This window comes from Phaseolus vulgaris, chromosome 3 (assembly GCF_000499845.2).
Source record: "Phaseolus vulgaris cultivar G19833 chromosome 3, P. vulgaris v2.0, whole genome shotgun sequence".
Classification (NCBI taxonomy): Eukaryota; Viridiplantae; Streptophyta; class Magnoliopsida; order Fabales; family Fabaceae; genus Phaseolus; species Phaseolus vulgaris.
The window spans coordinates 25,557,937-25,572,739 of NC_023757.2; the positions used below are offsets into that span (position 1 = coordinate 25,557,937).

The following is a 14,803-nucleotide window of genomic DNA, read 5'->3' on the forward strand; positions in this document are numbered from 1 at the left end:
TGTACTGTGTGTCATGTGAGAAAAAGAAGAAGAGAGAAACCATGCTATGTCAGAAAAAAATTCTCACTGTGACCATCTTTGTGTTTCTCTGGTGTGCCTTCTGTGTCAGTTCTGCTGTTGTCCACTCTAACGTAAAGAAACCAGCAGGTGAGGACGTAAAATTCATACCAACTTCATAGCATGTGAGTAGTACCAAAGAAGCCCCCAGCATAAACGTACTTTATTATCATTGGCCACATATGCATTCACTCCATTTTTACTAGATGTATATCTATGATCCTTCCTCCATTAACCCTCGCCGAACAAGAGAGTATAATAAGTTTCTTGGAGAGAATAAGGTTATTTAATAATAGATAAAATTGCAACAACCCAGCAAAATCAGCAATTTGCCCTCGATTATTTCAATTGTCAGCATGTGTTTCATGTAAAGGGAAATAAGCAATGGTTTTAACCAAATAACCAGATATTTGGCTTGTGGTGACACTTCCAGTTCCTAAAGAGGCCTATGAGCCTCTACCTACCATGCAATAGTGCATAGAAGAAGGCCAAACAAGATCAAACTTTGATTGGTTTGGGCATGCAATCAGCAGATCCAAACCCAAGACAAAGTTCAAGATAACTAAACATATCCTTTATCGCGCAGAATACAGAAACCCAGTAGTGCAGTGATAGTATACGACAGAAAGAGACTGCAGCACTCACATTTAATGGATCCTGCCATTAAACAGCTTAAGGAATAAATAAGCCTCTTTAACTTCCTGTTCCCGGGACGTACCTTTCCCTACTTAAGGAAAGAGATCTATACTTAGTATGAAATGTCAGTGATCTGAATGATGCAGAAGAAACACCAAAAATTTGTAGAAAACATTATAAAAAAATGAGTATCGTAAGATAAATGAGCTTAGACATAAGCTGAAGCGAACAACTGTTCTATTTCTGTGATATTGACACATTGCCTATTCCTATCTTACTCCTAATCCGTTGAACCAAATCAACCTTTCCATTCCCAAATTATCGAACCCTAAGAAGTCTCAATTTAATAATTTCCATGGTATTCCTAGTATAATCTGGTGTTATTCATTCAAGCAACCAAACTAACTCTTACAAACTCTTAATAACCGCAACAATTGAATTTCAATTCCACTGAATATTCAAACTTTAAGCCAAGGTTCAATCAACAATCTTGTAACACACATGAAGCTAAACAATCCATGTCAGTGAATAACTGATGCCAATTTGATGAACACTTCACATCCATAGAGAACATAAAACAGCTTTACTTTTGGATCGATTCATTACAAAATCCAAATTATTCTCCACGCTTACTCATAAAACACACAGAATCAACCCTTAAAATAAATCACATAGATACAACAGAAGAAGAGAATAACCCCCAAAATGTAAAATAAGACGGTCGTTATCTAATTGAATAAGATTCGATTGGATTCGATTAGTCTACCTCATTATTGTCCCTATAAAAGAAGAACCACCTGAGCAAATCAGAGAATTGTGGAAAAATAAAATGTGGAATGACATGTATGCCTGCATGTATGTATGTAAGTAAGTATCTGACTAAGCAAAAAGTGTAGAAAGGGGATTGTGAAGAAGCAGCTTTCGATTGGCGGCACGAACCCCTGAGTCGGACTCGTCGTGATACCACCCCACAGATTTCTGAGCCTCCATGACGATTTGGGAAAGACCTGAAGAAGCGAGGAAAAGGGTAATTGAAAATTGGGAACAGAAATTGGAAATTGGAATCGAAAAAGAAGAGAGAAACCTTCTCTGACAGTTTGCTTGTTGTTGCGGATGTCGTGGACGGTGGCGGAGATTTTCCAATAGAGAGGGCGACCAATGTAGAAGACAAGAAGAAGCAGAAGCGCAACCACTACAGTACGGAAAACAACCCTTGATGTCGGTGAACCCATTTCTCTTCTCAATCACACAAACACAAACAAGAACAGCAAAATAAGCCTTCTATCTATTATATCTATCTTATGTTCAATGACTCCTTTTCTTGGTGGGAAAATTGCTAATACTTTATGAAATACATACAATTATATTCATATCATATAGTAAATCAAATAAAAAATACATGCCAAAATTTATGAATTGTATCTCTTGAGTTATCTCAAATTCGCATACAAATGTTTATCTTGTTTCTCTATTAAATTAAGATAAATAAGATTCACTAGGATTTTTATTTTTAATAAACTTCAATCAATAAAGACTTTTGAGAGAGTAAAAAGATGTATCTAAACTTTTATGAGTATTAAAAAACACGAGTTAAAGTTGACAAAGAAATATAATTATATTTTTAGGTTAAATTTTGAAGATGGTAAATAAGATTACTAAAGATTACATTTTATTTTCAAATTTAAATGACTTGGAAAATAAGATATTTTTTTAAGTTTATAGTTTGAAAATTTATAATAATTCAAAGAATAAATAAGTTATATAAATTATCTTTTTTCATAGAAAAATATTATTCAAGAAGTTTCGTTACTTATCAACTTAGATAAGTTGTTAGTATATATTATTCCATATTAGATTATTATTTGACATAGATCTCCCTTTTCAACTACATTCTTTTATTTAAGAGGATTCAAGCTAAAAACTTGTTAAAAGAAAATGAAGTGTTATTCTGATCTTTAAAAAATATAAGCATAACGTGGTCACAACAAAAATTTGTTTCCAACAACGAAAACATATCAAGTGAAGAAATATGATTATAGTTTTGAGAAAAAAACAAGAAAAGCTTCTTTCTCGGATTTTCCACTTTCATTTATGAAGAAAGTCACCTTTTTCTAAAAAAATTATAATCAAGTAAACAACAAAGTTAATCGATTAAAATTAAATAAAATATGATAAAAAAATATTATTTTATTCTAACATATTAAATTGTACTGGACTAGACATCGTCATCAGGCATCGGACATCGACACCTATGAAGTAGGTCAACTTGGTGTTCTGGTCGAGATAGTGGGTCAAGTAAGTGGGCCCTCAGAGATGCGTGTGTTGAAACTCGTATATATATATGAAAGGTCTAGTCAGTTAGAAAGTGCATGTGGTGTGTATAGTACATTTGGGTCTAGCACAAGTAAATATCCCCTGAAGATGTTGAGGCCCAAGAGCGCTAGGGTTTTCAAGGGAAAGTTGCATGCATGATACAGAAGGACTAGGGCACCTACAGTAACAAATGGGCCCCGTGATGGGTACATGAGTTTGTACCCTGGCGGCCATGCTGTTAAGATTTGCACTCCAAAGAGGAAGATTTTGTGCGGTTGTTGCGCTAAGATTGTGTAACAACAGAATGTCCTCTGACAAACCTAATTTTACTAGAACATTTGGCGCCCACCGTGACGCCTGATAAAACTAGGTCTCATCCACAGTCGTGTTTTGAGCCATCTAACAACATGATGAGAAATACAAGTCAAGGTACATCTGCACTTGAGGAAGGAGGCAACGTCACCATGCAACAACTCATGGAGACCATTCACGCCCTTCAGCAAACAGTGGTGGCGTCCAAGGCCGACTAGGACAGGATTCTGGCTGAGGTTCAGGTCGAACAGACAGCCAGTCAAAACCGATTCCAGGTCGATTTGGATGCGTTACGAACAGACAACGAAGAACTGCACAGGGTCAATGAGGAATTGCGCAAAGAACTGCAATGCATGGGGGAGCGCGCAATAGGCGAGCAAAGCCCGCCCATTCCAGTTAGGGCTCGCCCCATGCCATTCTCCCAAGTGATCATGAATGTCGTGATACCCACAAATTTCATGACTCCAAAAATCACCTTCACGGGAGTCGAAGACCCGGAGGCCCACATTACGACCTTCCACACTCAGATGATGATCTTGGGAGGGACCGACGCTATGCACTACAAATTATTCATGGGAACATTCTTGGGCACAACTTTGGATTGATTCATTAGTCTCCTTGATGACACATCACTTCATTTGACTAGTTCTCAACATTGTTCAGGGAACAGATCATTGTCAACCAAGCCCTCTCTTTCGACCTCTTTGATGTGAAGCAATACTAGGGAGAGCCCTTGAAAGACTTTCTGAATCGATTCGGGACACTAGTGGTAAAGTTGCACATCAAAGACGAAGTCATGATGGTGCACGCCTTCAAGCGGGGAATGCTATCAGGACCCTTCAACGATTCTCTAATAAGGTGTCGTCCAAAGACGTTTAGCGAGATTCGTCGTCGAGCTGTGATCCACATCGGCACAGAGGAGCACAGAGGAGGAGGTGACGAAAAAATTAGGTACATCATCATCCAGTACCAATTGCACTGTGTATCGAGTGCCCAAGTGTTACTTGAGGCGTCTTAATCATGAATTAAATCATTAATCAGACACAATAACAAAGCGTCCATGATAATTATATAAATAAACATAAATTCCAAGAATCAGGTATGTTGGAGTGCCTTTTGCAGGTACTATACGAGTCCAGAGATCACGTAAGCGAGGAGTACATAGGCAAGATATGGCAAAAGAGTGCATTCGAGAGGGAGGGAAGAGCAGACCGACAACTGACAAGGAGGGCATCATTCTCTTGGTCCCAACCCCGTTCGAGAACAATTGGCGTCCATCGTGGGGCCGAGAGAATTTGAAGGAGGAAGTGATCAGATGGTGTCTACAAGAAGCAGGGTGAACGAGAAAATGTCGGAGGCTGAGCAGATGGTGCTGATAATGTCTTTGTGGAGGGAGATGGAGTAGATGAAGAAGAAGAACGAAAAGGAGATTGTGGCCCTACCAAGAGAAAATGAAGAAATGAAGAAAAACTGATCGAGGAGGGTCCCTCTAGCGGGCCAAGTAACCCTGTGGGGAGACCTGATGCAACCCCAACTGGCACAAAGGTTGTTGAAGAGACAAGGCCCACTCGTACTCAGGAGAGTGTGGGCGAATCATACCTAAACAGGTCATTTCCCCCGTCCAGCATGTTGGACACATCTCGAAGGCACCCATTCATTGGTTATGTGATAGGAGCGCAACTTCCACCTACGTGGAAGGGGCTAAACACAAATCCTTACGAAGAGACGAACGACCTCGGTGAGCACATAGACATATACACTACTAATATGAGTTTGTATACCTCAGACAAGATTGTTTTGTGTTGAGTGTTCCCAACTTCGCTGAAAGGAGGAGTGTTCTTGCCAGTTGACCTAGTCGCCGGTTGACGCTGGTGACAGGCTCTAGCTCCGTCTGTCTCTGCTGGAATCTACTCTTCCCTTGGTTGCGTAGGAAAGTGGCTTCGTTGAAACAGAGGGGACCCTATCTGTTGATTGCACTCCGACGATCAAGTCAGTACAAGGCTTATAGAAACAATAAGTAAGTAAGTAGTTTCAGTCTTAGAAACAGTGTCCCTTCACCTGGGATCTCAAGTCCCTTTTTTATAGACTACCTTTAGGTTACCTCTTGTAACAACCTTCTCTCACGAGAACCTTATCTTAAGTGAAAGCATGTTTAATAGGAGAAGATTCTGTTACAATGCGCACAATCTTATGTAAGAATTGATGGCTTAAACAAGAGGGGGTGAATTGTTTATCAAAGATTTTCGCAAAGATTGAATAAGAATGAACCTTTATGAAACAATCACAGATAAGCAATTAAAGAAAGCAATCAAACAATGATACAAAATCTGTTTACAGAATTTTAACCGATTGAAAATACGTTTTAATCGGTTGTAAGGAGTTAAAGAGAGAGAATTACACAGCCAATTTTATACTAATTCATTGAACCTTAAGCTACATCCTGTTCCCAGAACAACCACTGGGTTCCACTAGTAATCACTTACAGATTACAACAACACAACCACAAAGAGGTGACCTTAAAAACCACAAGACCCACTCACCCTCTTTGCAACCACACACCTCAAGTCAGAACACCCTCTGACTTTGCAGGATTTCACACACACTTACAAGTTTATGAAAGTACAATTACAAGAATCATTAAAGGAATAGAAACCACATGAGATTACATAAACCAGGAAGTCCTATGGTCAGATCTTGTACCAGTGCAAAGCTAAACAACAATCTTGCAAACTTTTGAAAACCTCTTTCAAAAACTAATCTCAATCTCACTTTGATTTCAAACTATGTAAAAAACTTCAGTATTTTGTTTTCAAAGAAAGGCTATATTTATAACACTCAAAATCTAGCCGTTCAAGGCAACATTTATGAGTCAAAGCAGTTTTGATCACACCCAAAACAGATTAATAGGTTTTCAAAAAACTGTTAGGCAATGTTACAATCAACTGGTTGAAAAGTCGTTTTAACTGGTTGAATTGGTTAGGCAGTTACATAACCAAGTCAAAAACAGTTTTAAAACCTTCAAACAAGCCAAGTGACAAACAAATGATTATTTTGATAATTCAACCGGTTGTTTTTCTCTTTGCTTAGAAAAACACTTTTCTTTTTAAAAGAGATTGGGCAAGCTTTGTGCAAGGGTCAAGAACTGATCTTTACATAGATTCTAAACACACTAATCTAAACCCAAACCAAAAGCAGCACAACTTCAAGCTTCATCATGGATTTGAAACATCAAAGGTCCCATGCTCTACAATCTCCCCCTATTTGATGGAGACAAATCCTTGGGATGCTTTTTGGAATGTTCTTGTTTAGAATCTGTACAACCTGCATCCATGAGCAGATATAGAAATACAGGATAATCTATTCCAATCAAATAAGCACCACAAACTAGTTCGCACTAGGTGATTTCTGTTGAAGCTGGAGGAAGCTTCTTCCCTACCAAGGCTTGATGTGTGTTTGATGAAGAAAATGGCTTGGGTGCTTTGAAGATTGTAATAGGTTTTTAGATTCATATGTAATTAGGCTTGTAAGTGTGTATGATTGCCTTTTGCTGTGTAACCTATCCTAGATGCCTAACCAAGTCTAGATCAAGCACATGATGTGGTTAAATGGTTTTTGAAAAGTCTTTTGAAATGTTTTTAACAGTTTTAAAACAGTACACAAATAAATCTGTTTTATGGAGAAAGAATCTGTTTATTTCTTCTCTGTTAAAAAGGCTTTCGTTTAACGGTTTTTGAAAAGCTTTTTAAAATGGTTTTAACAGTTTTAAAACAGTACACAAATAAATCTGTTTTATGGAGAAAGAATCTGTTTATTTCTTCTCTGTTAAAAGGCTTTTCTAAAATTTCTGTTAAGGCACTAAGGGAAAGCTCAGTTCGTTATATCAGTTAAGCTGAGCTGGCCTGTGTGTTATACTTTAATCTGTTTTACTGTGAAAGAACAGGTTTATTCCTTGGTGAGTTGAAAGGTTTTTCACAAGTTAGTTAGGGCTCCAAAGGTACCACTCAGACAGTTATTTCTGTTAAGCTGAGTTGGCAGTTTTCACAAAATAAATCTGTTATGTTCAAAACTGAATCTGTTGTTTTCTTAACTGCTTTTCAACTGTTTTTTGAAAAGAAGTTAGAAACTGTTTTCTATATAAAGAAAAGTCTCTCTCACATGAAAAAGTGCTGAGGAATTACGCTTTTGACAGAGATCAAACAATTTCCATGTGAGAAGAAGGATTGAAAAGAGTTTTTGAAAGGTTTCCAAAGAGATTTTCAAGTGTGCTTGTTCTAGGAAACCTTGAATCTTGGTGAAGGTGCTGGTGCAGTTTCTGCAGCAAATTGAACTACTGGTTTTGAGTTCTTGCATCTTCTTTTCAGGTGTAATCTTTCCTTTATTCTGTTTTGTAAAGGTGTAAGTGTTAGTCACTCCTTGATAGGGTTTCTTGGAGTGCAAGGTGTGCTGAAATAGGGTTTTTCAGCATTGTGTGTGGTGTTCTTGTAGTGTTCAAGAACTGCTGGTTTTGTAAGTGATTGGCACTGTTTTTTAGTGAATTCCACCTTGGGGTAAGGTGAGACTGGATGTAGCTCTGTATGAGTGAACCAGTATAAAAACGTGTGTATCTTGCATTCTCATCCCTGCACTCTTTTCTGTTTTTGCTTAATTCTGTCAAGAACTAAATCTGTTCTTTTTAAATTGAATCTGTTAATTCTGGGTTAAGTGAAAACTGTTCTTCCTGTCTTGTTAAAGTTTTCTGATCATAAACAAGGTTGCTGCATATAATGGCTTAAGTGAATTGTGAACAAACTGACCATTCATTAAAACCTGTGAAAGGATCATTTTTCTTGAAATCTTGTGTTGTGTAATTTTGGTTGATCTCTAAGCATAGCTATATCCTTTATCCTCACAATATTAATCTGATCTGGTTCTGTTCTGATTCTCTGTTGATCACAATTTTACAGTGAACAAAATTCAAATTGTGCCAATACTGCTCTGAAAAATCAATCTGTTTCATATAAAAACAATCTGTTCTTTTTGCCTCTGGAATACTGAAAAATTGTGTGTTCTTGCGAAAATTTTATAAGCTCAATTCACCCCTCCCCTCTTGAACTTAGACACTAATAGACCCAACAATTGGTATCAAGAGCTAGGGCTTGTATTTTGCTCAAGTGTGTGTATGATGTCTAAGTTTAAAATGCCTTTTGCTGAAGGTGCATCTATTAATAGACCTCCTATGTTTGGTGGTGTTAACTATGCTTTCTGGAAAATCAGGATGAAGATCTTTATGGAATCTATTGACATGGGAATCTGGGATGCAGTGGTCAGTGGACCTTTTATACCTATGCAGGTTGTCAAAGATGAAACAATAAAGAAGCCTTGGTCTGAATGGAGTGAAACTGAGAAGAAAAAGGCCCAGTATGATTCTTTAGCCAAGAATATCATCACATCTGCACTGAATATGGATGAGTTCTTTAGAGTCTCTCAATGTAACTCAGCAAAGGAGATGTGGGATGTACTAGAGGTGACTCATGAAGGAACTGATGATGTGAAACGGGCAAGGAAGCACTCACTCATTCAGGAGTATGAGCTGTTCAGAATGCAATCTGAAGAAAGTATTGCAGATGTGCAGAAACGATTTACACACATTGTAAATCACCTCACTGGCCTTGGTAAAGTCTTTGACAAGGAAGAGCTTAACATTAAGGTATTAAAATGTCTTGATAGGAGCTGGCAGCCAAATGTAACAGCAATCTCAGAATCCAGAGATTTATCCAAGATGTCCACTGCTGCACTTTTTGGAAAGCTGATAGAACATGAAATTGAGCTGAAAAGATTGAAAGAACAAGAAACAGTGGAAAAGAAGGCCAAAGGAATTGCTCTGAAAACTACCATAGAACATGATGCAAGTGAGGAAGAAGGTGATCCAGAAGATGATGAGACTGTGAGTCTGCTCACCAGGAAGTTTAGCAGATTTCTTAGAAAGAAAAACCGTGACAGAACTCAGCAGAGAAAGAGGTATTCCAAACAACCTATTGATTCAAATTCTTCCAATTACACGTGTTTTGGATGTGGTAAACCAGGTCATATAAAAGCTGATTGTCCAAACAATCAAAGTAAAGAAAAATCAGCAAGCAAGAGGAGTGACAAAGTGAAAGGTAGAAGAGCATATATCTCATGGGAAGAAAATGATGTATCCTCATCTAGTGATTCTTCAACTGAAAGTGAAAAAGCAAATCTTTGCTTCATGGTGAATGATGAGGGATCCAACTCTGACTCAGTAAGTAATTTCTCCACTGATTCTGAAAACTATGATCAATTGCTATTAGCCTTTAGGGAAACACATGATGAAGCAAACAGGTTGGCTGTTATGTGCAACAGATTGAATAAAGTAAATAAGGTACTTGAACCAAAGGTCAAAGCTCTTGAAGAAGAACTGCACAAAGCTAAAACTGAATTAATTAGTCTTGAATTGACATGTTTGCATGCATCAATTAAAACTTGTGATAATTGCAAAAAGCTGGAAAAACAGGTTGAGTATTTGTTAAAAACACTTTCAAATTTCACTAAGGGAAGAGAAAATCTTGAAACATTATTAGGTTCACAGAATGCTGTTTTCAATAAAAATGGGTTAGGATATAATCCTGGAATGAAAGGTAATGTGAAAAAGCTGTCCAGTTTCTTTGTTCCTTCCAAAACAGTTTTTTCCTCTTTCAGTAATTCAAAAACAATGCATACTGCAACATGTTTTTATTGTATGAAATCTGGTCATGTATCTAGAACATGTAAGGCTAGGAAATATTTTGTTCCTAAAGGTTTAGCCAAATGGCTTCCTAAGGAAAGGTGTTAATCATGCTGGACCCTAGACTAAAAGGGTACCATATGTGCTAAATCTGTTTTGTTGCAGAAAAACAGCAGGAGAAACCAGTGGTATCTAGACAGTGGCTGCTCAAAGCACATGACTGGTGATGTGACTCAGTTCATAAATCTGAAACTCAAAGCTGAAGGGCATGTCACATATGGAGATAACAATAGAGGAAAAATTCTTGGAAGAGGAGATGTTGGTACTAAAGATTCAACTACTATTGAGAATGTCCTATATGTTGAAGGGCTAAAACATAGTCTTCTAAGCATTAGCCAGCTGTGTGACAAGGGATACAAGGTCAATTTCGAAGCCAATACTTGTACAATTTCAAATGAAAATTCTGGTAAGGTGCTGTTCACTGGAAAAAGGGTAAACAACATTTATCTCCTTGACATTGTAAAGAGTTGTTCTGAAAATGAGTGTTTGCTATCTAAAAATGATGAGTCATGGCTGTGGCATAGGAGACTAGCTCACATTCACACAAATCACTTGAACAAGCTAAAATCTAAGGAACTTGTTTCTGGCTTACCAAACATAAAGTTTCAAAATAACAGATTGTGTGATGCCTGTGTAAAGGGAAAACAGATTAGAACTTCTTTTAAATCAAAAGATATGGTTTCTTCAAATAAAGCTTTGGATGTTTTGCATATGGATTTGTTTGGACCATCTAGGACTGCTAGCTTAGCTGGAAATTACTATGCTTTGGTGATTGTTGATGACTTTTCAAGATATACATGGACTTTGTTTCTTGCTTCTAAAAATGATGCATATAAAGCCTTTAAGAAACTTGCTAAGGTTCTGCATAATGAGAATGAAAATAGGATAAAACAGATTCGTAGTGATCATGGGCGAGAATTTCAAAATGCAAAGTTTGATAAATATTGTGAAAAACATGGGATCATACATAGTTATTCTGCTCCTAGGACACCCCAACAGAATGGTGTTGTTGAAAGAAAGAATAGATCACTAGAAGAGTTAGCTAGGACTATGCTAAATGAATCTGGTTTACCTAAATATTTTTGGGCTGATGCTGTATATACTGCTTCTTATGTGCTTAACAGAACATTGATTAGACCATTCCTTAAGAAAACTCCCTATGAATTGTATAAAGGAAGGAAGCCTAGCATTAGTCATCTTAGGGTGTTTGGCTGCAAATGTTTTGTTTTAAATAATGGTAAGGATAATCTAGGGAAGTTTGATCCTAAATCAGATGAAGGAATACATATTGGTTATGCTATAAATGGTCATGCTTATAGAGTATATAACAAAAGATTGCTTGCTGTTGAAGAATCTATACATGTTGTGTTTGATGAAACAGATTTTTCTGTTGCCCAAATCTGTTGTGGATGAACCTGGTATGGATGATTTAAGAACAATTATGCAACAGAATCAATCCAGTGAGCTTGATGCTACTAATCCAAATTCTGTCAAAGAATCTACTGTGAATGCAGGACTGCCTAAAGAATGGAAGACTCCAAGGGATCTCACTCTTGACAATGTGATTGGTAAAATTGAGAAAGGAGTCTCAACAAGGAATTCACTCAATAACTTCTGCAGAACAGTAGCTTTTGTGTCACAGATTGAACCTAAAAGCCTGGAAGAAGCACTGCAAGATAACAATTGGATAACAGCAATGCAGGAAGAGCTGAACCAGTTTGAATACAATGAAGTATGGACCTTGGTTCCAAGGAAGCATGAGATGAACATCATAGGAACCAAGTGGGTGTACAGGAACAAGATGGATGAACATGGAGCTATCACTAGAAATAAAGCAAGACTGGTTGCTAAAGGGTATAACCAAGAAGAAGGTATTGATTTCGGTGAAACCTATGCACCAATAGCACGTCTTGAAGCTGTCAGACTTCTTCTAGCATTTTCCAGCATACAAGGCTTCAAGCTATTTCAGATGGATGTCAAAAGTGCATTTCTAAATGGCTACATCAATGAAGAGGTGTTTGTATCTCAGCCTCCAGGGTTTGAAGATCACAAGAATCCAGAACATGTGTTCAGGCTTAAGAAAGCCTTATATGGATTAAAGCAAGCACCTAGGCAATGGTATGAAAGGCTAAGTGAATTTCTACTGTCTCAAGGTTATAGCCGTGGCAATTCAGATAAAACTCTCTTTCTAAAGAAGAAAAGTGAAGATATCATACTTGTGCAAGTCTATGTAGATGATATTATCTTTGGATCCACAAATGAAGAGATGTGTGAAGACTTTGTGAAAACCATGAAAAGTGAGTTTGAAATGTCAATGCTAGGAGAAATGAATTTCTTCCTTGGTCTACAAGTTAAGCAACTCAAGGATGGGATTTTCATAAGTCAAGAAAAATACTGCAAGGAACTGCTCAAGAAGTTTGATATGGACCAATGCAAAGCAATCAGCACTCTTATTTCAACAAATTGTCAGCTGGATCAAGATTCTGCAGGAAAATCAGTGGATCAAACGAAGTATAGGGGTTTAATTGGTTCCCTATTATATCTAACTGCCAGCAGTCCTGACATTATGTTTGCTGTATGTCTATGTGCTAGATATCAATCTGATCCAAAGGAATCACACTACAATGCAGCAAAGAGAATTCTGAAATATTTGCAAGGATCTAAGGATGTTGGATTGTGGTATCCTAACAAGGTATCTTTGAATTTGATTGGTTTTTCAGATTCTGATTTTGCAGGTTGCAAAGTTGATAGGAAGAGCACAAGTGGGACTTGTCACATGCTTGGATCAAGTCTAATCTCTTGGCATTGCAAGAAGCAAGCTTGTGTTGCTCTCTCCACAGCAGAAGCAGAATACATAGCTGTTGGAAGTTGTTGTGCTCAAACCTTATGGCTAAGGCAGCAGCTAAGTGATTTTGGTATTCTGTTAAGTAACATACCTATAAAGTGTGATAATACAAGTGCCATAAATTTGTCTAAGAATCCTGTCATGCATTCTAGAACTAAACATATTGAAATTAGACATCACTTTTTAAGAGAACATATAGCTAATGGAACATGTGATATACAATTCATTGGTACTGAATTTCAATTAGCTGATCTATTCACTAAACCACTTGCTAAAGACAGGTTTCACTTTCTTTTAAATGAATTGGGTATTATTAGCTTGAATTGTCCTCTGCAGTGAAAATTTCAATCTGTTGTTTTATGTTTTAACATGTTTCATTGCTTGTTTCAGAAATCACAACTGTGACTAGCAAAGAGAAAGATTTATTTTTCTCTCTCTCACTTTATTGTTGACTGCTTTTACGGTTATTAACCAGCAGGCCTATGCCAATTAGCTTGTGGGTATCCCAACTGATTGGATTGTGTGTAAGTGCAACAGATTTGATTTATCAAATTGAAATCTGGTTCCAATATATTCTTGTGCAAATCAATACCTGAATCTGCTACGCCACAGGAATAAAATCTGAAGCATATCAAATTGATTTTATTTTCAATCCATAATTGCTGAAATCTGATTTAATTGATTTTCTTTTACAATTGGTGATTTCTAAAATCTGATTTAAGCTCTATATAAACCCTGCTCAAATCAGTTCTCTCTCATACTTTCTCATTTGTGCTATAAGCTGTCCAGGTTCACACTTGCTTCACCACAGGTTTCGTTTCTGTTCTGAGTGATGATTTGTGCTGTTTTTTTCTTCTAGAATTGTATGTTAATAAACTGGTGCAGGGAAAAACAGATTGAGCATGGCATCCTCATCACACAAAAGGAAGAAATCCAAGGAGCAATCCAGCAGCAACCAAGGCATTCTGGAGAAATGGTTTGCTGGAGATTCTGAAGCAATGACAAGATACATTCATGAGACAAGCAGGAAGCAAGTCAATGCACCCAAAGTGCTGGAATTTTCCTGGCTGAGAGAAGAAAATCTGACTGAAGCAAAAACCTTGCTCAAGCATCAAAAGCTGAGGAACTTTCTAGAGATGACTGGAAATGTATATCCAGATTTGGTGAAAGTTTTCTACAGCAACTTGGTTCAAGATGGCAAAAATCTGGTCTCCCATGTGAAAGGTGTGAAGCTGAAGATTACAAGGGAAATATGGAGCAATGTGGGAGGAATCAAATATTCTGGAATGAAGGTAAGCAAAGGGAATACTGCTGGAATCCAGGGATTCAACAAGATGCAGTTTTACAGAAGTTGTGTGAGGAATCCTGCTGAACCAGTGGCTAGATTTCATGCTGGAAATCTCACAATCATTCCAAGACTCCTTGCCTACATCATTGCTTGGCAGCTCACTCCAAGAGGAAGTAATCATGCAACTCTCCATGAAGAGGACTTGATTTTACTATACTGCATCATGAATCAACTCAAGGTAAATTGGGTAAGTACTATGGTGGAGCATATGCTCAAATCCACAAGGTTACCAGACTATCGCTTTCCATATGCAATTTTTGTGTCAAAGCTAATTGATTACTTTGAAGTTGACACTACAAATGAAAAAAATGACACAATTAAGGCAGCAAATGAGATAGACAACTCCACTCTCCTCAAGATGGGATTTCAAAAGGAAGATGATAGCTGGATATTCAGAAGGAATGCTGCAAACAGAGCTGAAAATGAAGCTGCTAATCCAGAAAATGAAGAAGAAAATGTTGATGGAGTGCAGAACATGGATGCATCACCAGTACACTCTGCTGGACATGAG

At 37.5% G+C, this 14,803-nt stretch overlaps 1 protein-coding gene across 1 annotated transcript; it reads right to left on the reverse strand.

The window, feature by feature from the left end:
- Nucleotides 1-1,253: 1,253 nt before the first annotated feature.
- Nucleotides 1,254-2,007, reverse strand: LOC137806935 (uncharacterized). The gene is made up of 2 exons (XM_068607333.1): nucleotides 1,778-2,007; nucleotides 1,254-1,700 (listed from the first exon to the last, which is right to left on the reverse strand). The coding sequence occupies exons 1-2, from the start codon at nucleotides 1,923-1,925 to the stop codon at nucleotides 1,573-1,575; spliced, it is 276 nt and encodes a 91-aa protein (XP_068463434.1). The 5' UTR covers nucleotides 1,926-2,007; the 3' UTR covers nucleotides 1,254-1,572.
- Between the last annotated feature and the right edge of the window lie 12,796 nt (nucleotides 2,008-14,803).

Excerpts from the sequence above, each read along its gene's own strand:
- LOC137806935 (XM_068607333.1), bottom strand. The coding sequence starts at position 1,925 with ATGGGTTCACCGACATCAAGGGTTGTTTTCCGTACTGTAGTGGTTGCG. Across the intron at positions 1,701-1,777 it reads CAAGCAAACTGTCAGAGAAG|GTCTTTCCCAAATCGTCATG; the intron begins GTTTCTCTCTTC and ends TCGCTTCTTCAG.